A 26,219-nucleotide genomic window follows, 5' to 3' on the forward strand; every position below is an offset into this window, starting at 1 on the left:
ATGAGGTATATCGGTCCCATGAAGTCTCAAGAGAGGTAGTCATCAAGAGTATAATATAGCCATCCAAGCTCTCAGAATGCAGTCCTCTACAAGAACAAAGATAGGTTACATCTAAGAACACGTTCTTGTGCCACACAACACAGATAGTGGACCTTATGAAATGCTTGATACACAATTTAGCTTATGGTCCTATTGATAATGATAAAGGAGAAGAGATTTATGACAAAGAATGACATAGATGCATGATAGACATAACAAAAAATTATGACAATCAAAAGGTTATATCAAAACATAGTGGTTAAAGTGATAAAAGGCATTATTCATGACATGGATAGTGACCAAGGTATATGAAGCTATTTTAGGATGAAGAACGTGATACTCACCATAGTCAAAGGCTAAAGTAACAATGGCATAAGTTAAGACCCGCAAGAGCAGGGAGTTCATAGTTGCCTACTTAGTGAAGACAATTTAGGACATAATATTTCAAATGATAGTCACAAGGCAAGTATGAAGGCATTTTGTAGTAGGTGATAGTGAAAAGAAAAAAGGTATTGTGAGGACTGAGGAATCAATCAGAGTCAAGGTCATTGTTTACTATGCCTTTGACAAACCATGAGTAGGTGATGATGTTGGAATCCAAGAACACTGAGAGGGGGGGTGTGAATCAGTGTTCTACCAAAAAGCTCAATTTTAACCTTATTAAAACATGCATACACCAACCGATATACCAATACATATAGAATTGAAACAAGTAAAGCAACCAATAAGCCAATCACATAAATGAATACCATAACACACAAAATTATACGTGAAAAACCTCAAAGAGGAAAAATCGTGGTGGGATTTGTGACCCACAATATTAATTCACTGGCCACATGAAGAGATATTACAAAATATAGGGGCCTGCACTTGCAGGAAGGCTTACAGCCTAAAGCACACTGCTCAATCACAAAAGGAGCCTCAGTGACTACATACAAATCCACACTACAATTGAGAGAAATGATTGAACTACAAAGATAGCATTTTCTATGTCTGAATACAATTTTGGTTTAAGCTTTGTCTGTTCCGATCTGAAACCCTTAACCCTTTACTGGAATACCCCTTTACATAAATATCCTCACATACATGATCTCTCTCATATATTTTGCATCTCCTATATTATTTCCTTCTAGATACATATTCTTATATCATATCTCAAAATGATCTAACCTACTGACCTATATACCCTTTACAATTCATCATGCCTTATGTCGGCTTACAAAGATATTTACAATATGAATATACATGTCGGCTAGATAACATAAATACATGAATATCAAAAACAATTATCAATGTCGGATCTCCAAATGATGTCGGCCTCCAATACTGATAACTCGATTCTAAACCATGTTGGCTTGCATTGCCAATAACCAAAGAATTCCTTCCAACTTGCCGGTGTCGGTGCCGGTGAAGTGTTTGTGAAGTGCCTGCTAGTACATAACTAACCCAAAATATGAAGTCGGAACAAGTTACCATGTTGCCATCAATGATAACATAGTGAAACCAACCAATTGAGTGTCAATTTCCAATAGATGAAGCTTGAGAAGGATAGATAGCCACAATGAACAACAAGTTTGCCATAGAAAATATGAAGGAAAGAAGCTACTAATAGATTAAAGACAAGTGTCAACTATTAACCCTTGGATATCTCCAATTTCTTCCTTGGGTAGTTAAACACTTTTTAACTTTTTTCACATGCATTTAAAAGATGCAATTGAAGTTGACAATAGATTGAAGAAGTAAAATTTGGATATGAGGCTATTTGAGCATTTTGAAAAACAATTGAATTATGAGACGATTGAGAGATGTATGCCAAGTATCAAGAAGCTTTAAAGATAGTATGCAAGATGGGATTGAGTCAACACCTTCTTCTCAATGTCTACCAGGAAGATATATCAGTAAATACTCCTCATGGGCACGCAAGTAGGTGGACTAATTCTTTAACATTCATTTCAATATTAGATGTTGTCATGATTTATCTCCCATGTTGGAGATGAGATATAGAATGCCTAGGTTAGAATTTGAGATAATTCTTTCTAGTTTTCCAATAGATTTCTTTTTGAGAATCAACATTGTAAATCAATTTTCTTAGTTTGAGTACTAAAAAAACATTTTGTACTTCATTTTCAGGCAAAAAGAATAGAGTTTGACTCATTTTGTAATAAGAACACCTTCATTTCCAATAAAATGTCAATTTTTACTTTAATATGTATTGTTCTACTATGTGTCAATGAAATGGTGCATGTATTTTCTTGTGTTTCATCTTGAAAACCTTCAAAATACGTCTCAATTAAACACCTATAGGCAACAAAACACGCTGATATGTAGGATATTAATTGTGTAATGCATATATATATATATATATATATATATAGCTATTAAGTTGTGAAATTTTCTTGTTTTCCTTCTAAACAATGAAATATAAGAGTCCTTTCTATAAAATATTGATGCATAGGATGTGAAAACTAGAATTTGTCCAAAACATAGGTCTATTTTTAGCCATTGTGTAACAAAAACAACAAGCATAAGTCATTTTAATTATGGTGTATCACCATTAGATTATTATAATTTATTTCTTAGGTCATTTCTCACCCTTTTCTCATCAAAGTAGTATTTTAGAGTTAAGATTTAGGTGATAGACAAGGGAAACGACCCTCTTTGAAGGTTCATTTCCATCATAGGTCACACACAACCTGGAAATGATCTCATGTTACACTAAGTTGTTGAGTTGATAGCTCAACAAGTATACAAACCTTAGTGATACCAATAAGAATTGGTTGATCCTAAATTGTTAATTAGTCTACCTCTTAATTATTTCCATGACTCATCCATCAACTAGACAATAAATACTTTTATTATAATACCATAAAGATAGGTACTCATCATTCTGAAGGAAGTTTTTATAGTTTAATATCAAAGAAACTCAAGACTAAAAATCAACTAATCAATCTAGGGAGTTTATTTACTAACGAATCATTTCATCATTGATATCTAACAAATATTTGTTTCACGGAACAAACTCAACTTCAACTATACTAGTAATAGAGCTTGTGACCAAGACAAATCAAACTTGAAGCCAACATCATCCCTAACAACGATAATCATCATTAGCATATAAAGTTCTGATATATTGGTTCATAAGAAACTATGAATCTCAAACTATTATATGGTCTACCCCTAAATTAGTATGTCATAACTCATCCATCAACTATCAAACAACTAGTACTATTATAATGTACAAATGCAACTACTTAGCACTTGTTTTTTATGGTAAAATTTTCACATCAATTCAATAGAGCATACACTATATTATTAGAGAGTGATATCAATAATGATTACTATTACTTATTATTTATTGATTTTAATTAATTAAATATTTTTTGTTAATATTAATATTTTACACTATATCTAAATATTTAAAATGATTAATTATAAAATAATTTATTTAAATTATTATTGGTATTGATGAGGAAGTTTTCACTTCTACCAACATAGAATAAAATTTATTGGGTATATCCTATCATCTCTTGAATAAGGAAATCTTATATGCTATTAAACTGATCAAGTAAGATAACCACAACGTTTCGAATGTCAAGTATTGACTATGCTTTGAGGATAACTCAGTGAATGATATTATTTGTTGGTAATCACAAAGGGACTTGCATAGTTGTTCTTAGATCTAAAATTTATATAGAATAAACTTTTTATGAATCCTAGATCCTTACTCTCTTAAAACTCTGATTTTCAAGATATTTAATTCGTACAATGATCCTAAAACTAATCTCAAAGAAATGTCAAATATTTGGGTTTAGAGAACTAATATAATCCTAATGAAACAGTACTAAAATTAATAGACAAAACCCTTAACCAAACTTTTATTTATTAGTTTAACACAACTTAGACAAAGCAGGTGCAATCCTCAATAGCTTTTGTTTTGATGTTCAATATTTCGTGACTAGTCTTGGCATAGTGTTGCAGGTTTCAAGCTCTAGCATCCTAAAATTGCACCCTTTTATAATTTTGACCGCATTGGGTCCCCACCTTAGTGTTTGCACCCCTTGGCCTGATTGGGACCTGATTATGCTCATGCACCTCAAGAATCACATTATTTTTTACTTTTCCCATGCATTTTCACCTTATCCTAGCCCTAAAAAGGGGTAGGACCAGGGTGCCACGCCTTGGTACCCCCTAAAGTGGGCCCCATTCAACCCCTTGGTCCTATTTCAAAATTGAGCGGGATTTTCCTCTCTATGTCAGCTCATGTCGAGGAATTAGCAATTTATCCAACAAACAAGTACGTAAAAGGAAGTTTTCCCCTCTCATTTGACATCTATAAATCATCTATCAATTACCAAGAACATACAAATGAGATCAAATAATCAATCATTTGAGAAATTGAGCATTGATAAGTCTTCCTTCAAGCCTTAGAGCAGCAATAAAGTCAAGATTCAAGCATTGAAGTAGACATCATTCATCCTATTATGTTGAAGACTTCATCAAGCCCTAATTCTATGTAGAGACAAGCAGAACTTCACAAGGAGGTATATCACTTGATTTTCAATCGTTATTCAGCATCTCCCTCAAAAGGAGAACTTTCCATTATAGCAATTTCAATTATCTTTATCTCAATTTCATTGTTAATTCCAAAATTGAGGTTTGACCTAAGGCAAGCCCCTATTCCCAACACATTTTCCTTTCTTTTGGTGTGCATGAAGTAGGTACAAAGCTTTACTTCTCATAATAAGAATTATTTGCAAAGACGAAACAACCCTCTTTGGCGTGCAAAAAAGTAGGAGGAGCAAGGCGACGAGCACACTAGTCCCAACATTTTTTAATATTTTTTCAAGGATTAGATCTGAATCTGCATATTCTACTCAGATCTAGGTGCGTGTGAAAATCTCGCGTCTGTAGCTCATTGTTTTCTTAGTTTTACCTTCATTTTTCAGCACTTTACCTCAATTCAAGATTTCTACTCACAAAAGAGGAAACCCCAAATCAATCCAATCAGTGTTTAGTCCTAATATTTGCTGATTTTTGACTGAATCTATTGGATTCTCCCTCTTTTGAATGTAATGATCAACCCAAGCAAAAATTAGTGGTTTTAATACATCTAATGGTGGAAACCCTAATTTTTCACCGTTACATTTTGGTTAACCCAGCTCCTTAAACCTTTAATTATGATTTATGTTCTCAGATCTGAGTGTTTATGCAATTTAAAATTTAATTTTTCATTTACAAGTTTGATTTCCTTGCAAATTTCAAAAATTTAGAGGTTAATTTCACTAAAACCCTAATTTTTAAAATTCGAAATGCTTAATTTGGGTTAATTATTTTAGATTTGAGTGTCTACTCATGAAAAATCATCCACTTTTCATCATAGACTTATGTTTCCCTTTTGGTTGCATATCCAATTATCATTGCACTACCATATTGCTCTTTTGATTCTAAATCCATATCTACATCAACACATCCACACTATGTTGTTGTGCTACTTTCAAAGCATTCCACACTTCTCCCCATCTATCTCTCCCACTCTCCATTAGTCAAATTCAAAGCAACGCAGTTCATGGGGACAAGGAGGACAAGAAAGAGACATTAGTAATGGGACTGTCGAGTATATTTCATTGATGTTGTTTGTCTCTCATTATACTTTTTTATTTCAATATTTCTTGATATCACATTTAAAATGGTTTGGTTTTATGGTTATTACTAATCCTACTAATTGTTTTAATGGTGACAGAGTGAATGAGAGATGATTGAGAATGATGGATGCACATAGATGGAACATGCCCCGTGTAAAGTGCAAAAGGATAATGGATTATGCATGACGCCTATTTTCTAGGTTTTCATCATGGTACTTGCCCAAGGCGCCACAAGAAGTGGTTTTCAAACATGGACAAATTTATTTCTCTTTACTTTTTATTTAATATTTTATTTCTCACTTTTTTCTTTTCTTTTTCTCTTTTTTTCATTTTTTTTTCTTTTCTCACTTTTGGGAAGATAATGGATACAGGATAGGAGATGGAAGAAGGACTCGGGCATCTTGCTTCTTTGGATGGTACCCTTGAAATATGTGTTGCAATAGACCATGTCTATGAAGGCATGCTCAAAGATGTTGGTAAGATAATGAAATGAAACTAGGGTAAGGATTAATGAAAAGGATTGGATAAGAGGAATGGAAGGATGGAAAATAGGTGTTGGATAATAGATGGGATATTGAAATATTGGTGCATAAGTGAATGTAAATGTTGGCAGGATCAACATTGGCACACACCTTGAGGGGTGGTAGAGTGATGGAGGAAAAGTGTATTTTGGATTTTAAGATTTTGATGGAGGAATGACAATGGATTTTGGAACATGAGGACCCAAAATGGTTTTGATTGGAACACATTGCTTCTACGAGCACCTTGGGAACCCATATGGTTTTTGAATTTTATCTCTTTTGTAGTTCCTTAGAATGCATTGCTTCTACAAGTGCCTTAGGAACCCACATAGCTTTTGATTTTCTTTATTTTTCTCAATGAGTCTTTGTGACCTTTTCGATATTTCTTTTCCTTTTCGGATCACATTTTTCTTTGTTTTTACATATTGATTAGATGGGACACGTTGATCCTTAAATGCATGTGGATTTTATGCTTGGCGTCTAGATTGTTTGGAAGAGGAATGTGATTCATGGGTGGGTAGGGATTATTTGGAGGGTTGATGGATGGAGTGATATAAGTAGATGGTGGGAAGGTTCTAAAAATTGTGTGCCTTTATTGATCCTAAATAAGAATTAGAGGGGTATAAGTGTTAGACAGTTCAAATAACCGGAAGACAACTGAGAGGGAGGGTGGGGGGGTGAATCAGTTGTCATAGATTACCAGAACATTTAGCAATTAAAAATTTAATACCAGAACCCAAAACATTAATACCAGAATGCTTAACCAAATATCAGAATAACAGTTAAACCAATTAAGCATAAGTAATAACTAGAGAATAAATACCATCCACATGACACCAAGATTTATACGTGGAAAACCCGGTAAAGGGAAAACCACGGTGGGAAGCCTATCCATAGTCAAATAATACTTTTGCAGTAAGTATGTGAATTACAATTGAGGGGCCTACGCTTGCAGGAAGGCCAATAGCCTAGAGCGCATTGCTCATCACAAAAGGAGTCTCACTAACTACATAGAAATCTAGACTACAATCCAGAAGAAGGAATGAACTGCAAAGATATCATCTCCTATGTCTGAGTATAGTTTCGATTAAGCTCAATACTGGAGGACTAAATCATCTTACATAAACCCAACTCGATCTCCCATGATCGACCAAATCCTCTGACTGAATGATATTACATTATTCTCACATTACATATCCATATCCCATTCCCTTGACCATAACATGATGATCTACAATGAGATCATACACATATATATACAAACCCTCGACTATAAACAGTCAGGTCGACCACCAGACAATAAAACCAATTACATAAATACAAAACATGTCGGCCTTAGACCAAACAAACAAAAATCCAACACATAAGACATCCCAGAAACACATCGAGAGGTCCAATCCACACGTTACACTAAGCTGGTCCATAACCTAGATCAACTGGGACCCAATATAGGTCCACATGCTAAAGCAATGATCTCCATCAGCCAAGTCTCGAACATGATCACCATCAACATCCAGAATCTCCACCAGAAGCTGCACCAACACCACTTATACATATCATCAAAGATCTTCATCAAAGCTCTACTGGTGAAACCCTCGCCAAAACCACAAACCAAGCTTCCAAGCAAACATGATAGCATCCGATCACCAGACCAAAACCAACTTACTGAATATGAACATGAGTATCATGAATAAGCCAATTCCATAACCAAACCATACCAAAGCATACCAGATCATGCCAGATCCAATCCAACCAAAAACCATACAACCTACCGAGACTAGAAGGGTGCCGGTAAAGCATCCAAAATAACTAGTGTTGACATCAATGACAAAACATCAATGCAACACATAATTAATTCCTCCAAATGGCCAACAATCTCCCCCTTTGACATTGATGGCAACACTAGATGTGAAAAACATCTAAGTACTAAGAAATGCCAAATAAGTCTCCCCAAATGGAAGACAACCAACAATCTCCCACATAAACATATAGCAATGAAATTATGATACAAATACCAAACTCCCCCTATGAATGATATCTCTATAAAGCTCTGAATTACACATATCTCTCTCCCCCTAATGTATACAACTCCCTTTTTTTCTTTTTCAAATCAATATCTCTCCCCCTTTGACATCAATGCCAGAAGTCTGACATAAATATCAAAGCAAAAACATAAACCATTGAAACACAAAGCTAACTACTCCCCCTGAGCAGTAGCATCCCCACATCAGTGTCGAAATGAATAATATATCGAATAATGCATACCAGACTGATCCCAAAAAGCATCAATTAGTTCTCTGTCGGAGGGGCAAAAACCCCTAACCTATCTCTCAAGTACTCAAATGGTTCTTTATGCAAAGGTTTAGTGATAATATCTGCAATATGCTCTTTAGTGTTCACACAAACCAATCTGACTTCATTTTCTTCCACCTTCTCCTTCAAAAAGTTATACTTGATAGATATGTGCTTTGTCTTAGAATGAAATACCAGATTCTTTGATATGTCAATAACAACAGAGTTATCACAGTGAATAACTACCGGTCCAGTGCAATGCACTTTGATATCCTTCAACATTTGCTTCATCCATAGAACCTATGTACAATTAGTAGCAACAACAACATACTCATCTTGAGTAGTAGATAAAGAAGTACATGACTATTTCTTGCTAATCCATGAAACCAACTTCTTTCCAAGAAAGAAAGCTCCATTAGAAGTACTTTTTTGGTCATCAACATCTCCAGCCCAATGAGCATCTGTATATGCACATAAAGTAAAGTCATCATCCTTAGGGTACCACAAACCATATTCGGATATACCTTGCAAGTATCTAAAAATCCTTTTCACCGCACTCTCATGATTTTATCTAGGATCACTCTGATATCTAGATGCAATACAAATAAAATTTATTATGTCAGGCCTAGTCTGAGTCAAATAAAGCAGACCTCCAATCATAGATTTGTATCTTGTAGGATTTATCGGTGCAAAATCATCTTTCCTTGTCAATTTCTCCCTTGTAACCATAGGAGTACTTACCGGTTTAGAATCTCCCATACCAAATTTCTTCAACAATTCCCTAGCATACTTAGTTTGACAGATGAAAATACCTTTGTCAGTTTGAGTAATCTGCAAACCTAAGAAAATTTTCATTTCCCCAATCATAGACATTTCAAATTCTTTCTCCATGTTCTTAGAAATTCCATGCATGACTTGTCTTCACCTCCAAAAACAATGTCATCATCATTGATCTTGTAATATAAATTATTGCCAGCATTACCCTTAGTCAAACCAAACTTCAAAAGATATTTATCCAACCAAGGTATCTCTATTGATAGAAGTATTAGCCATTGTTATCAACTCGTTAATAGTAGTAGCCTTCATCTTGTAAGCCGGTGGTAGGGCTCTCAGAACTTTAGAAACAATTTCATCTTCGCTCAGAGTTCCACCACAACATTGAATTCCCATAACAATCTCATTTAACCTTTCCATGAATGCAGTAATCCTTTCATCTTCTTCCATCTCCAAGTTTTCATATCTCACCTGGTAACCATCAAGTTTAGCAATCTTCACAATAGGATCACCTTCATTAAGAGTCTCAAACTTATCCCATATAGCCTTTCTAGATGATTTCTTAGTTAATCCCATTATTTGTTAATTAGAAAGCGCACACAAGAGGGATTATCTTGCTCTACAATCATTCTCAATCTCCTTATCCAAGTTTTCCGAAGGAGGATTGCCAGATGTCGGATTATAAGGTGTAACACCATTCTGTGTGATCTCGCAAATCTCCTTGCCAAGACATCTCAGATGAGTCTCCATCTGAATCTTCCATACTGTGTAATTTGTTCCATTAAGCCTAGGAATATCTCTTCGAAAGATAGCTCTAGATGAATTGGATGAACTTGAACTGTTAGTCGCCATAGGATCTTCCTCAAGCAGTTAAGATTTCTACAGAGAGGGTCAAAGCTCTGATACCAATTATTAGATAGTTCAAATAACCGGAAGACAACTGAGAGGGGGGGGGGGTGAATTAGCTGTCACAGATTACCATAACATTTAGCAATTGAAACTTTAATACCAGAACCCCAAACATTAAAACCAGAATGCTTAAACCAAATACTAGAATAGTAGGTAAACCAATTAAGCATAAGCAATGATCAGAGAATAAATACCATCCATGTGACACCAAGATTTATACGTGGAAAACCTGGTAAAGGGAAAAACCATGGTGGGAAGCCTAGCCACAATCAGATAATACTTTTGTAGTAAGTATGTGAATTACAATTGAGGGTCCTACACTTGTAGGAAGACCAATAGCCTAGAGCGCACTGCTCATCACAAAAGGAGTCTTACTCACTACATATAAATCCAAACTACAATCCGGAAGAAGGAATGAACTACAAAGATAACATCTCCTATGCCTGAGTACAATTTCGGTTAAGCTCAATACCAGAGGACTAAATCCTCTTACATAAACCCAACTCGATCTTCAATGATCGACCAAATCCTTTGCCTAAATGATATTACATTATTCGCACATTACATATCCATATCCCATTTCCTTGACCATAACATGATGATCTACAATGAGATCATACACACATATATATACAAACCCTCGACCATAAACAATCAAGTTGGCCACTAGACAATAAATTAATTACATAAATACAAAACATGTCGGCCTTAGACCAAACAAACAATATTCAACACATAAGACATCCCAGAAACACATTGAGAGGTCCAATCCACATGTTACACTAAGTCGGTCCATAACCTAGATCAGTCGTGACCCAATATAGGTCCACACGCTAAAGAAATGATCTTCATCTACCAAGTCTTGAACATGATCACCATCAACGTCCTGAATCTCCACTTGAAGCTGCACCAACACCACTTATGCATATCATCAAAGATCTTCATCAAAGCTCCACCGATGAAACCCTCAGCGGAACCACAAACCAAGCTTCCAAGCAAACATGATAGCATCTGATCACCAAACCAAAACCAACTTACTGAATATGAACATGAGTATCATGAATAAGCCAATTCCATAACCAAACCATATCAAAGCATACCAGATCATGCCACATCCAATCCAACCAGAAACCATACAACCTACCGGGACCATAAGGGTGTCGGTAAAGCATCCTAAACAACTAGTGTTGACATCAATGACAAAACATCAATGCAACACATAATCAATTCCTCCAAATGGCCAACAATAAGGGCCTAAAATAGATGGAAGGGATGAAGGGATATGCATATATTTTGACTTAGATGGAGGGATGTGGGATTTAATAGGGTACCAATGTCTTGAAAGTTAGCTTTGTTTTTGGGACCATGACCATTAGGATTTTCTTAAATATGGAGGTATTCTGATGTACCTTGTTCATGGAGGCCTGAATCCTTTCCTTGATCAATATTTTGACTAATGGGATACTCGTTGCTTTTGGACAAAGACACGAGTCCATTTTAAGATGGATATGAAATGAAAGAAATGATAGGATCACAAAGTAGACCAGGCCCAATGGAAGTGGAGGAACTCATTTGGCCTATAAAAGGCTCATTAACAACTTGCTCATATATGTTGGGGTCACGAGGGGGACTAAGAGAAATGATGGGATCTTTAGGTGGATATGGAGACATGATATGCTCATCTTAGGAGATGGAATCTCGTGGAGGACATGGAGGATTATGACAAGGAAATGAGGGGATACTTCGGTCTTGACATGGAAGAGGACAATTGGATAAAGCGGAAAGGGTGTTTGACTCTTCATTTTAAATAGGATCATTTGAAAAGGTGGAAGAGACATCAAGATCTTACTTAGGAAGTGAATTAGGACTAGGATATGGATTGATGCTTAGCTCTTGAGATGGAAGGGTATTATCTTGGAAGAAATGGAAATGTATAAGAGGATCATGATGGGATTATAGGGAGATATGATCTTAGTCAACCATTGGATGGGATTGGAGAGTTTTCATGTCTTGGTCTTGATTTATGATAGGATTTGTTTCTTCATTCTTTGGATTATCCTCTTGACATGGAGCCACCTCTAAGGAGGGATAGGATTTTTGCATATGGATGGGGGATTCTTGGAAGGTGTTCATATTTTAGCATGACAGGGAAGCATTTTGGATGAGACTCTCTAAAGTGGGTACGTTTAGAATTGGAGTGCATGATGGCATAGGATCTGGGATACTTAAATCATTAGAGGAACTTGTATCAAGATTGTGATTAGCTTGGATTTCGATAGGAGATAGCCCTTGAGGGTCAACATGAAAAGTGTCATCATTAGGTTCATTTTTTTAAGGAGATGGTATGGATTGTTGTTGGCAAGCTTTAGGAGATGAAATCATCATGGAAGAGATGGAGGCCACATGTGAAGCCTTTCTAGACATAGGTATATGATTTTGATCATTCTTAGGAGTAGTGTCTTGTTTTTCTTTAGGCGAGTCATTGGGATATTCAATTTCAATGATACCATTATCATGGAGGTCTTGGATTGTATGTTTTTATTCCATGCAATTTAAAGTTGTATGTTTGTTTTGTCTATGAAAGACACTTACTCAAAAATTTACATCCTTGTGTGGTTGTGTTAGGCAATGTGATAAGATTTTGCTCAAGAATCTCTTTCAAATATGACTCAATAGATTGTCCCAAAGGTGTAAACTATCTATCTAAGGGATATTTGGAAGAAATGTCTTGTTGTCTTGGTGAAGGATTTATGTGATCTTGCTTGAGGTTTGGCTTTTGGTCTTCAATTACTCTTTATTCCACCTTATATAGTCGTTTTAGCATTCCTTGAAATTTTTTGTTTTTGATATCATGAATTTGCCTCTTAAGAGGGGTAATTGATTCTTTTTGTTGGACTGGAATGTCATATAGTTCTCTCTTGAGATCTTGAATTTGTTGAGCCAAGGTAGCCATGGGCATATATGATAGTTTCGATCTTTGACCTAAGACAAGCAATATGACAATCTACGAGATTCCAAATGGAATGAAATGTGAGTTCTAGAATGTAAAGATAACCTAAAGAATGCAATCACTAGACCTCAAATGGATTATGAAGACCAAAGTTAAGATTTGGACTGACTCAAATGATGACAAATCTAAAATAAGATAAAGGTAACTCTAGGTCTAAAAATGATTATGTAGGCGAATTTTAACTTGTGCTTTGATAGATAGACAAAAGGACAATGCTCTAGAAAAGAGGGTATGCTAAGGTAGGAGATGATAGACTCCAAGCAAGTTACCCTATTCTCAGATATTGATACGTTTCCCAACTCAAGTATGATAGACCTCAAGTGTAAAAGGTGATAAAATAGCCAATATTTGATTTGAGCCATAATAAGAACAACCTAAGGGTAAGATTTTTTTTTTTTTGATCTTTGACCAATGAAGGATACACAAGGACCAAAAGGATATTGATTGAATGAATGGATATGCAAGTATCAATATTCAAGGATCAATATGCAAGGATTGATATGCAACAAGATAAAATGAGCTAAAGGACGCAAGGACTAAAGATGGGATTATAAAAAATATGGAAAGACCAAGGATGAAACCAAATGGAAGGACTAACTAGTGTGGATGTTCTAAAGATGCAAAGGACAAAAAGTGTGACTAGGTAAACTGATGTGACTATGCAAGGACCTAAAAGATCAAAACTTTAAAATGATGTCCCAAGAGACCTAAAATGATTGTTTCAAGAGGATGAGTTCAATGTTCAATGTTTATTTTGCAAGGTTTTGGTTTCAAGTGTGGTGTTTGATTGTGATTAAAAATGTTTGTTTTGGACACACACATAAAACACAACAGACATAATGTTTATTTTTATTTTTGCAATGAACGAAAAGCACATTCAAGTACAAACCCTAAGTTGGCCGAGATAATATTTGTTGGTTCCCGCTTGGGATTTCTCCTAGCCGCGCCTATTTAGAGGGAATGACCTAGGAACATGGTAGCACTGGCTCCCCTCCATGATACTCACTTCTCGGGCATACCAAGTTCTGAATTCCCTAAGACCACAAGGATCTCAATAAATTTGCCATCTCTACTAAGAACCGTGAAAGTGTTGGATGGTTTCAGAGATCCGGCCTCCTGCGCCAACAAATAGAAGGTTTTCAACTACTAAAACAATGAGTTTCTAGTAAGGTCATTCGTCCAGGTTGCCATACGTGTAGTGTTTCACTCAAATTAATGAGGCCTCCCAACTCTTGTGGGTTTTTACGTATCACAGGGATGTTGAGGGAGACATACATTGGTATGACACATCGACACCTATTGCCTGCAAGTTTCCTTATGGACACAGTTATTTATAGTGGCTTGGAAGGGCTTGGTCTTAGCCTGATTACCACTTGGGTCGTTCCCTCTCACTCGGCCTTAAGGGCTTCTCAGAAGGCAGGCCCTCTAAAAGGTAAAACATGAGGAGCCTATTTCTCAAGACACATAAGACACTGGTTAATTTTAAAGCAACAATTGAAGTGTGATCTAATCTAAAAACTAGACAATTGGTTTCAAATCATAATTTCTTCGACATGCATCTTGCATCAAACATCATTAGTAGTTCTGTTTTCAATTCTTTGTCACACGAGGGGGAAACTTGCACAAGTCTACAAGGATTAGCTTCAAAAACCAATATAAACTGAAACAATCACACCAACTAGCCAACCAACAAACCAATAAAATTAATGAAGACACCGACAAACTAAAACACACCAAGACCAAATTAACAAAAAATAAAAAATAAAAATAAAAGTAACACTAAAAAACACTCATAAAAGACTAATGAATTTTAACAAAACTTACTAAATGCCCATTTTTTTTGCTTGAAACATAATCTAAGTTTGTTTTATTATGTCTTTTGATTGTTTTTGACTTTATCCTAGCTAACATGTCTTTTAGCTTTTCCGGGATGTGTCTGAATAGAGATTTTATCTCCAAGATGTCTTTGACTAGAAAAGTGAGGATGGGGCATGTTCACTACTTTTCTGCTCGTGGATTGTTCCTTATTAATTTGATGACTCATTTTAGGACATGATTGTCTAAGATCATCAAGGACGCATGGGTCTCATGTGAACTGCCAAGGCATTTCTTGACTATCCGATATGTTTTTCTGCATGCAATTGGTATGTTGATTCATTTGGGTCTGATCCATATCCAGATAGTTTTATCCTTTTGTCATAATAAGCTCGATGATGATATAAGAACTTTAAAAAAGCACAAGATTTTGTTCACCTTCATATACTATTTCTTATCTTTCATTTCCTTTCATCGCCTTCTTCATCCTCCTCTTCATTCTTCTTATTGTTGCAAAGATCTATCAATCAATCGCTTTATCTAGCTCATACATGCCTCTTAATCTTTAATCGCTTCATCAAATCAATTAGCTTCTTGTAATCTCATTGCCCTCTGATCAATCAATCATTGAAATCAACTTATCTTGTGCTAGAATCAATCTCATTCAGCTTAATCAGCTCAATTACCTCAATCATATTATTGACCTAGCTATATTGTTCATTTTCATCAATTATTCAGTTACGCCTTTATCATTTGTGCATTTCCACCAAATGTAAACCCTAGCTTAATTCCTGGCACAATATCACTCGTCCAATCATTTTTTCCTATAATCTATCTAGAGATCAATCTTCCCATAATCTATTGCAAAGTGTTGATGCAATATTGCTTGATTGTGAACTCTTTACAAAAGAATACTTGAATGTAGATTGTTGTAACTTGCTTCTCCATAATGCTCAAAGTATGAAGATACAATTTGCTGAATAATGCTTGCTTATGAATTCTCTAAGATTGCTTAGGGATGAAAATGAATTGGAAATGGTTCCTTTATATTGGGTTCACAAGGTATTTCCTACCTTAGGTTGACTTCCAACATATTAAATTTACTAGGGTCAGTGAAAACGAGCAAAGCTGTAAAAAAAACATTATTCATGGTATAATCCAATAGACTTTGAACAAGTGCGGAAATTTGCAGAACTTTAATAAACACCACAAATTTGCATAACTTCATTAAACGATATTCATTGTATTATCCGATAGACTTTGAACAAGTGTGGGAATTTGGAGAAATTTAATAAACGGTATTCATTGTACTATCAAATAGACTTTGAACAAGAACAAAAATTTATAGAACTTTAATAAACATCACACATTTACATAACTTCATTAAACACCACTAATTCAAAGAAATGTGGAAAATTGAATGGACAATATTTCACCCCACTTTCGTCGGCAGAATAAATGTAGAATAAGTTTCGAGTCTTGGGAGTAATACTATTATAAATCAGCTTTATTTTGCTCCTCTTCTTTACTGCATTCTCCACTTATCTGCAAAATTCTTCCGTCTTCCACCTCTATTTTTACCTACTCTTTCTTCAAATCCGATAATTAATAAAAAAGTTAAACCCTATCAACACAAATGCAAGTGCAACGACCGAAATATAAGATTGAAAAAAAAGATCGAGGAAAATCTCCTAATGAAATCGCTACCTGGTAGATCATCCTTGAAAATATGAGCATCGACAATCTCTTTCCAGTTGATTTGTGTATTGGCAACATCAGCTACATCCCTCGCAAATTCTGAGGAAGGAACCATTTTCTGCACATCACCCATTTTCTCTACAAACATATAATTCCCCTATAATTATCATTTCCAATCTCTTTAGAAAATGTGATAAGTTGAAGAATGATGAGATAATACTTGAATCTGAGGCACGCGATTGGCGGCAGTAAAGCTGCATCTTTGTATACTGGTTTTCCTTTCTCTCATGGCTTTCCTTTCACCGTTGCGGCTTGCATCACAAATGGGAGAAATATTTTTGAAATAGGTTGAGCAAGAAAGGAATTTAAATTAGGAATTCCCGCGTTGTTATCTGTTGTTCCAACTTGCCATGATTGTGAGAGCGGTTGAAAAATGTTAGCTACGTGCAAATGGTTTCTGTCAACCGCAAATGGCAATATTACCCCATGTCATCAGAAGCTCGATGGTGGGTCCCAAATGTGGGTCTCATGCGAGGGCATGTAATTTTGGAGCAGCATCATGGCATGGCATGCCATTTTGGAGCCACGATAGCTACAATCGTTTCAATCATCTTGCACGCATCTAAGTGAATATTAACCGTTGATTTGAGATTTCAGGTCATCCATCTCAAATAATGAGACGCCTTTGGTGTAATAATATAGAGTAGCTTGTTTACTTTTAGATTAGTTTGATACAATACTTTTTAAAGTAATATATCTTTTTTAAATTAAAAATAATATTTATTATATATATATATATATAAAATAAAATTATAGAAAATTAGTAAGTTTTTTATTATAGGAATATGAATGTTTAAGGAGTTGTGAAAACCAATTTTACCATATAAAATTCAAGAAATATGTGTGGAGTTAGTAATGATATTTTTTCACTTTGATAGAAATTGATCTTTTACATGGATTATCATGTATAATATGACTTGCTTTGTTTATATCTTTATCAACCTGTTTATTGGAGTTAAATAGATAAATGAGTTTTTCTTCATTCATTTTATCTTTCCTACAATTGTTTGACTATATGCTAGAATAATTGAATTTTAAGGACTGGAAAAAACTTGCTTTCTTATTTTGAGATTGTTATCTAATGTGGTATTAGATAATATGATCTCTTTTTTATCTTTTAAAACATGATAGATCTCATATTGTTATGTGTCATCTCATAAGTTTGATATAACTTAATTTGCTTTACCACTAAATGGATTCTACAAGCTTTGGGAGGAGCGGCTCATTGCAAACATTTGGTTCGATTTGCATGCTAATTTCTTTTGTTGGTCACTCATGGGACAATGTCAATTACAATGATAAACTCCTTTTGGATCTTTTTTAAAACTCACAAGTCTATTCCATTCAATTATATATGGAAGCTTGTCTGACAAATTACTTCAATGAAGCTAATTTGGTATGATCAATCCTCTAGTCATGGCCTCAATGTTGCAACCTCCTGTATTTGGTTGAATCAATTAATTTAGCAAGGGGAAAACCCCTAGGAATTGTTAAGAGTTCTAAACTTGTAAGAACCATTTAAAAAATGGAATTCAAGTATTTTGTGACTTGTGGAATCTAATCACCATCAACTAGATTTTCTAACAATAACATCAATCCCAATTCAAGTTGACATCCTCTACTAAACAACCTATTATCCAAATCCAACAACTAGTTCCTCTTGAGCTCATTTTTCTCCGATCTTCCCATTTCCATTTTTATTTCTTAAAAGATTAGAAATTGCCTAACAAGAAAAAAAATATGATACTTTCTCCTTAAAACCATTTATAAGTAACTTTTCCCTGTCATCTTTCTCTCACCTCACCTCAATGTTGAATGGATCCTGCTTTTGCCAAACAAAATGGAACAAGCTTAACCTACAAATTTGGAAGTCTAAAGCATATACCTAATCTCGTCCATCATAAAAAAACTTCTAATTAATCTCAATTCTTTATAAACCATATGGGCACTATTTCATAATAGCTTTATAAAGCTTTAAAAATTTGTTTGGGTGGTTATTGAGGGGCTTATGTTTAGGACCAGAGGTGATAAATGCCGTCTGCTGTATGCCTTGTATCAATCTCAGTTGTTTCAAAATTCAAACAACTCTTTCATAGCATTTGCAATCGATTATTTTCAATTTGTGTTGGGTTGAAATTATCTTGGCTAGGTAACACTATTAATTTGTCTATGGACAAATCTAAGCACAATATTTTAGGTGTTGGGGTACATAAATTTTTAATTTGGTGTCATTGAAATTTATTTGGTAAAATTTTTAACTAATATATTTTATTAAAAATTTGAAACGTATTGATAATTAAAAATTTTAAAAATATTGAATAACTAAAAAATATTTCGTTTGTAAATTACTAACATTTATTAGGAATGAAAGCATTAAATTTTTTTCTATTTATTTTTTATTTTTTATGATAACCAATTCCTTGATTTATAAAAATAAAAAATAATGTGAGGGAATGCATGATTTTTAGTAATTACAAATAATGCTTGATAATTAGAAATTTAATGTGTACATGGTCAAGTAAACAACATATTTGATAGTTTAATTAACAACAAATTTGATAATTTAATATTTAAATATAGTAAATATCAAAACTCAAAAAAATAAATAAATATAAGAACTCAAAACTGGAGAAAGAAAAAAAAAAAAAATCAAAACTCAAATAATATGAGATGTAAATCCCTTTTAAGGAAAATGGGATCTAGTGTCTTATTAAACTATAGAAACCATAACATAGATTTAGACAAACAAATGATAATCCATTATTAATTAATATATTAATTTAATAAAATCTATTAATAATTTTTATTTATACTTTGAATATTTAATTTAAAACTTTTTTAAAAATTCTATTCACTTGAAAAGTTTGAGGTTCAACATACCTTTGCTTGGTTTGACCAAATCTTATAATTTGGTAACTATGCCTTCCACAATGCTCTTAATTACCATCCTAAAAAAAAATCATCTACTAAATGACTATGTTTACATTAAACATAATTATTATAAATAAGAAAACTGATTAAATCTTAGAAATATGATTATAAATATAAATTCCAACATAAAAATTATTATTAATTCAATTAATTATCATACATAAAAATATTCTGTAATTTATAAGACCGTCATATTCATTTACGTCCTCTTTTTATTTATCTTTTGCACTTCCTACGGCTGCAAGTGCTACTCTATTTAAACTCGGGCTTTCGTATTATTTGAAGCGAAGCATATGTTAAGCGAATGGAGGAGGTTGGAAACACTGATGGACGCTGTTTTTCTCGTTTGGAAGAGCTTCCCGACGTTTTACTACAACAGAGGGTTTTACCCCTGTTAAATGCTACTGATCTTGGACGCTTGGCCTGCTGCAACACAAGGCTTCACACAGCAGCACTTGCAGACCATTTATGGTACCCTCTTTTCATTCTACACAATTCATCCCTCATAAATAGACCTTACCGCAACAAAAAGAGATTAAGCGATCCTCCTCCATACCCCTGGCAATCTTGGCATCAGGCATTCTGCTCCAAGCAGGTACGCTTTACATTTTTTTTGGGTGGCAAAAGTTAATTAAGTCTGGACAAGGTTTATAAGGACTGGAATTTATTCTTGCCTAAGTATAGGGTGCCAGCCGAATGTTGTGAACCAAAAAATTGCAGGCAAATTTTGTAGAAAAACATTGGGCGACTTTCTAAAATCTGTTAATTAGCGAAAGAAAAACATTGGAATTTTTTCTTTCCCAAGGTTAATAATTCTATTGGAAAACTTTGGGCGACTTTTTAAAATTTGTTAATTAGCGAATGCAAATTTTGCGTGAAGCAAATCACATTCTCCCCATGAATTTACCGGCTACTGCCCAAAGCAAAAATATAGGGTATTCACTTCTCAAGACTAGCTCATCAAGTGGCCCAGCGTTCACTGTACTGGTTCCGAGGGACCTGGACTTGTACCTGGACCTGGTTAATTCCAGATTTCGCAACTTAACATGTGACGGGCCAATATATGTGTAACACCTAATTTTCACTAACTAACATTGTATTTTAATTCCATGTGACATTTTTTCATTTAATTCCATAATAATAATAAATAAATGAATTTATTTTCATCTTTCCTTCACAAATAATAATAAAATTTATCTGACCACTCACATTCCATGGGTCCCTCACATTTTTAATCCAGCATAACTAATTAGTTTAAATAAAAAAATTAATTACCCTCGAGCCAACTAGAAGCTGCCATAACTCCCTTTTAACTATATATATATATTTTTTTTGTGGTCGGTAATAAGTATATTTTATAATGCACCATAAACCATACAATGCACCATCAACCGGTGGGCTTGATTCAAAACAGCCAACATAACTAAAAGCATAACTAAATCTTCATCATTTTACAAGTATAACACTCTTTCAAAATTTACATAACGAGCGAGCTTTAAAATGGGCCAACATTGTAAAACAAAATTTAAAAGAAACGATCAAAAAACTCTCGAGCCCAAAGCTAGGGCACACTGTGAATTTGACCGCTTGAACCTTCGCTTGCATTTTTCATTTCTGCTCCTTCTGTCATAGCTCTAGCAAGTGCCACCGGCCGTTTTTTCTACTTCAACCTCCTCACTTCCATTGTCATCCTCTTGCCCTTCACCTTCACTTCCCTCATTACAAGTCCAAAAGCACCAATACCACGAGACTCCACCTCCCTATCCTTCAGGTAAAGCTTGAGTGAATACCAGCCTATTACGGCTTCCGCTCGATGTTCACCTCAGTCAACCTCAAAAGGCCATCAAATAAAAGGCACTAGCTCCCTCAATTCATGAATGCCATCAATGTCAAGACCCTCACCAGGATCAAACCCTGCTCCAGGCATGGCCATGTTGAGCAATTCCATCAACTCACACAACCAATCATCCTCAATGCACCCCCTCAACACTTGCACCAAAACATCCTTTTGCTCGCCCAACTCAAAACCCCAGGCCATCACCATTGTGACTACATCCACATTCATTCGATACTTGTGTGTGGTCTTTAGAAAACACTCACCCAGAAGGGTCTCCATAATCTGCACAAATGCTCCATCTCCAAACTTGAAAATACATTTAATCCGCTTTGCAGTAATGTCACCCATGAACGCTAGCTGTTGTTTGGAAGTAAAAAGAGTGAAAGTTGCTTCCATCCTTGTCAACACCTCAACAACCATCGCTTTTGGATACAACCAAAAATGGGCCCAAACATCTATAAATAATGCTCCATGTAAAATCCCTTGAAAATTTCTGATTTAAATGCTCAAGGAGTATTGTCAAACACGTGTCATGAAACTTTTGTATTTGCTGATTGTGTTTTTTTTTGATATTCTGATTTAAGAGATGATAATATGCATTCATTGAACTCAAAAGGACATATATGATATATCAAAGTCTGAAGTTAAATGAGAATGCAATGTAACACCTACCACTAACCTTTTATTGACAATGTGTGACTGAAATCCTATGAAATATGCATCTACAACTATTAGACATTTCTACGAACATCTGGCATGCATTCTAAGAGACCAAAATGCACTTACAACAGATTGTCATTAACACAAACACTTGTCATACATACATGTAATTCCCACGTGCCAATGAGTGGTACTAATAGCAATAAATGTAGCCTCCAACAGTCTGAAATCGCTCTTCAAACCCATTTGAATTTATGTATATTAACTCTTCTAAAATGCATTAGTACCGTAGCGTTTACTATTCACGGATACTGTAGCGATTTACTATTCATGGGTACTGTAGCACACTTTTCACGGACACTGTAGCAGCAAATAAATCTCTGAATATAATCCCTTTCAATCTGCAAACAAACTCTGAAATAAACCCTCCAATCAGCTCCATATTGACTCTTGAATGAAGCCAACTCTCACAAGCATAATCAGATGATATCGCACACCCTCTATATGCTGTTACAATGAAGAAGCCGCACTCTCCAATGCTGACGAGCCTTGAATCCTGCAGAAACCTTTGGTATTCTACACTTCAATGCCCTAGAGAAACTCCAATCAAAAACTCCAATCACATAATGAAGTTCGATTCCTTTTTGCACACTTATATTTCCTCAAGAAGTTCGAACTTCTTCAAAAAGCTCTTAATTAACATTAAAATGTTATAATATTTCATTAGCATCAATAATGTAATTAAACCTTGGGTTATGTGCTCATAAATTATTAATAAACTTGGCCCCCTCTCATGATAAATAGACCCTCATTTAAGTGCTTTATAATATAAAGTCATTTTATAACTTAATAATATAATCTCCATATAATTAATGTTTAATTGAGCCAATTAAACATTAATATCTCCATGAATACTCTGTATTTTCGAACGCCGTTTGAATTGGGAGCTAACATGAGGAGATTGCATATGACCATACCCCCTTTACTAAAAATAGCAGGGGTCCATCTCTGACATCCCAAGACTTACTAAAAATAGTAAGTAGAGCAAATGATGTCTGAATGAAGCCAAACGAAGACCAAATTGAAGCACTCTGAACACTGGGAATGATACCAATCCTCAAAAGACCCTCTAACCAATCCCATTAGCCTACGAGGGTCAGGGTAATAGGCTAATCCTCACTAAAGAACTGATGTCAACAAAAAGGGGACATCACAGTCCGCCCCTCCTGAAATTGCTTGTCCCCAAGCAATCTCGACAGCAAATAAACTTCTCCACCTGGATCCCAAGTGAAGACCCGCACAATGTCCCTGCTATCAACAAATGACTCCTGTAACCCTGACACATCAAGCTGAACCTGCTGAATCAACTCATCCCCGCCATCTGGTGTCACTGGAGTAAGAGTCTCAAGTGGAGGCAACTCATAACACTGATCTTGGTTGCTACCAAACTTGGCACAAGGTATGCGGTCATACAAACTGTCCATCACAAGTGCCATTGAACTGTGCATCTGAAACAAATCACGTACATGAGGGTCAAATGTGAAAATGTACATGTTCGGTATCATGTGCACACCCATAAATTCCTTTGCAAGCTCTGTTTGAAATCTCGATGCACTCAAAAGATCCCAAACCTCGAATGGAAGCATGCCACATAGATCCTCAAACTCCTGCTGCTCAACTTTGATCTCATCTTCACCATGCCAAAAGTGGTGAAGCCAACCAATGGAACCCACCCAAACTACAGTGTTAACCCTGTCATCATTGGGGTCCTAAAGCAAACTGCACTCACATCCATCTTCAATAAAGAGATACAAATTCCTGAAGGTATCTGCAACTCCACAACTATCTCTCAACTCTGCTAGACTCCCACAGATGTGCTGACTCGACAAGTAATCTAGCTTGCAGCTACTGACACCATAATCACCCTGTAACCATGTATCCGTACAAAATCTTGGTGATATAAGAGTGACCACACCTGTCGGATACACATCAGTATAATGGAAAACTGACTGGTGTCCTCGCAAATAATTTCCTACAACCATCTGAATCAAGTACTTGCAGCCTTAGTCCCATCTTCTGTAGATGGCGAACCGCCATCCCACAAGGAATGATATAATCCCTGAGCCAATCCACACCTACACATCATCAGGTCATCCACGTGTGGATCAAAGGAAAAATGGTGAGCACTCCTCACAATGTAATTCTTGTAGCAGGCTCCAACCTTGATCAACGACTCATCACTAACAGCTCTGGAATCAAAAGATGACTCCAAATTCTGGCCCCGAAAAGCGGATTGGGTAGGGCCTCTGGCAGCTTGCTCAATGAACCTAATCGCAAAATCTCTATTTGGAAGCATTGTAGCCAAAGTGTCTACAGTTGCTCCCACAAGACGCTTGATGGCATGAGAACCTCGAATGCGAGTATCCCCGGTAGCTCCATACAGACCATCCTGAAACTCAGAACTCTCAAGTAAGTGCTCAACAAATAAGTTGGCGCCGTAAAAATGAAATAAGGTTGAGTCAACCTTATCTCCAAAAACCGGCAGCTAATGACTCTGACTCTGAGTCGCAACAAACTGTCCACCCACATCAACTGCATGAGATGAGGAAACAGATTTGGTTCCAGGAGAGGGAAACAAATTAGTGTGAGAGCCATACTCCCAACCAAGTAACGCTCTGCCAGTCACTTGTGTAGATGTGGGAGTGTCACGGTGCACCAACTCACAACTCTCTGGAGAATCCATCACTGCCATACTAGCACTATCAGCAATTTGACCTGCATCACCTGTCGTAGCACCAATCATTGAAGAACCTGGTGTGACGTGGTTCTCCACTGCTCTCAACCAAGATGCTCATCTCATCTGAATCAACTGCACCTAACTCAGTGATGGAGACAACAACATCCTTAACATATCCATCACCACATCCATGATCCATGGATATAAGACCATCACCAACTGCCACTGTAGGAGACTGTACTGTATATGTAACTGGTGAAGAGTGAGCTCGACTCAACTCCACAGTAAGATTATCAACCCGTGCCTGCGACTCCTGAAGGGCCAACTGAGTGCTCTCCAACGAGTCCAAAGTCACCTCAAGCTCGTGAGTGAGCTCGTCAACCTCCTCTTCCTTCCCCCTCAATGCATCATAATAGATACCGTCAAGCATAAGGAGGTGATCTCTATCTGATAATATCTGTAGGTAATGATTCCGCATTACCCCAACGACATCTCTGAGCGATTGAAACTTTGCAAGGGTAAGCCCACCATCCAAGTGCTCACATATACCAGGAGTCCAGCAACAATGTGCCACCGATTGCTGCACAACATTGAAGTGTTCTAAGGCTGAAGTTATCATACTTTCGTTCACCTTCAGTTGCCCTACTAAATGGTGAGAACCCTTGAACTTCTCACTTCCATTCAAATTTCCTGGTTTGAAATCTACACTCTGGTAAGAGGCGGAGTCGTCATCGCTCATTGAGTGGTAAGCATCATCATGTGTGCTATCTTCTTCGCACACATCCTCAACAAGTGTACCACTGTCATGTACCTCTTGGAATGGCTCAAATAACATGTTAGAGACTGCTGAACCGCCAATATCAATGCTCATGTCCCCTATCCATATAGATGTGTGCACATCGGTCAAACAATCCTCGAAACCATCACCATTAGGCAAATTTTCTGATTTGTTTTCCATGGTTTGATTGGAAAAATCAGACTTGTTGTGGTTTGAATCCACAACACCTATGGCCTCAACATCACCCGTAACTTGAGTGTGTGCATTAGGTGCCTCCACACAACCATCAATCTCACTTGAGATGGCTGTTCACGATTAGGCAAAGAAATATGACTGCTGTTGCAAAAATCAGAATTGTTATCATGACTGATAACGAATTCTAAAGTGCTATCAGTGTCAACATTCTCTTCAAATCTGACCCTCACTTCCTGCACATGTGCCTCCTCACTCTTGGAGTCATCATGAAGTGTCTTGTGCCCAACATCTTCCTCCATGTAAGTCTGATTTTTGCTCGCC

At 35.9% G+C, this 26,219-nt stretch overlaps 1 protein-coding gene across 1 annotated transcript in view; it reads left to right on the plus strand.

The window, feature by feature from the left end:
* Positions 1-19,915: 19,915 nt before the first annotated feature.
* Positions 19,916-26,219, plus strand: part of LOC131031559 (uncharacterized) — a 69,411-nt gene continuing 63,107 nt past the window's right edge. Inside the window, exon 1 of the mRNA XM_057962706.1 lies at positions 19,916-20,286. Within this exon, the coding sequence (XP_057818689.1) occupies positions 19,996-20,286 (291 nt within the window). The 5' untranslated portion in view covers positions 19,916-19,995. The remainder of the gene's footprint in view (positions 20,287-26,219) is intronic.

The sequence above is a fragment of the Cryptomeria japonica genome, chromosome 8 (genome assembly GCF_030272615.1).
Source record: "Cryptomeria japonica chromosome 8, Sugi_1.0, whole genome shotgun sequence".
NCBI lineage: Eukaryota > Viridiplantae > Streptophyta > Pinopsida > Cupressales > Cupressaceae > Cryptomeria > Cryptomeria japonica.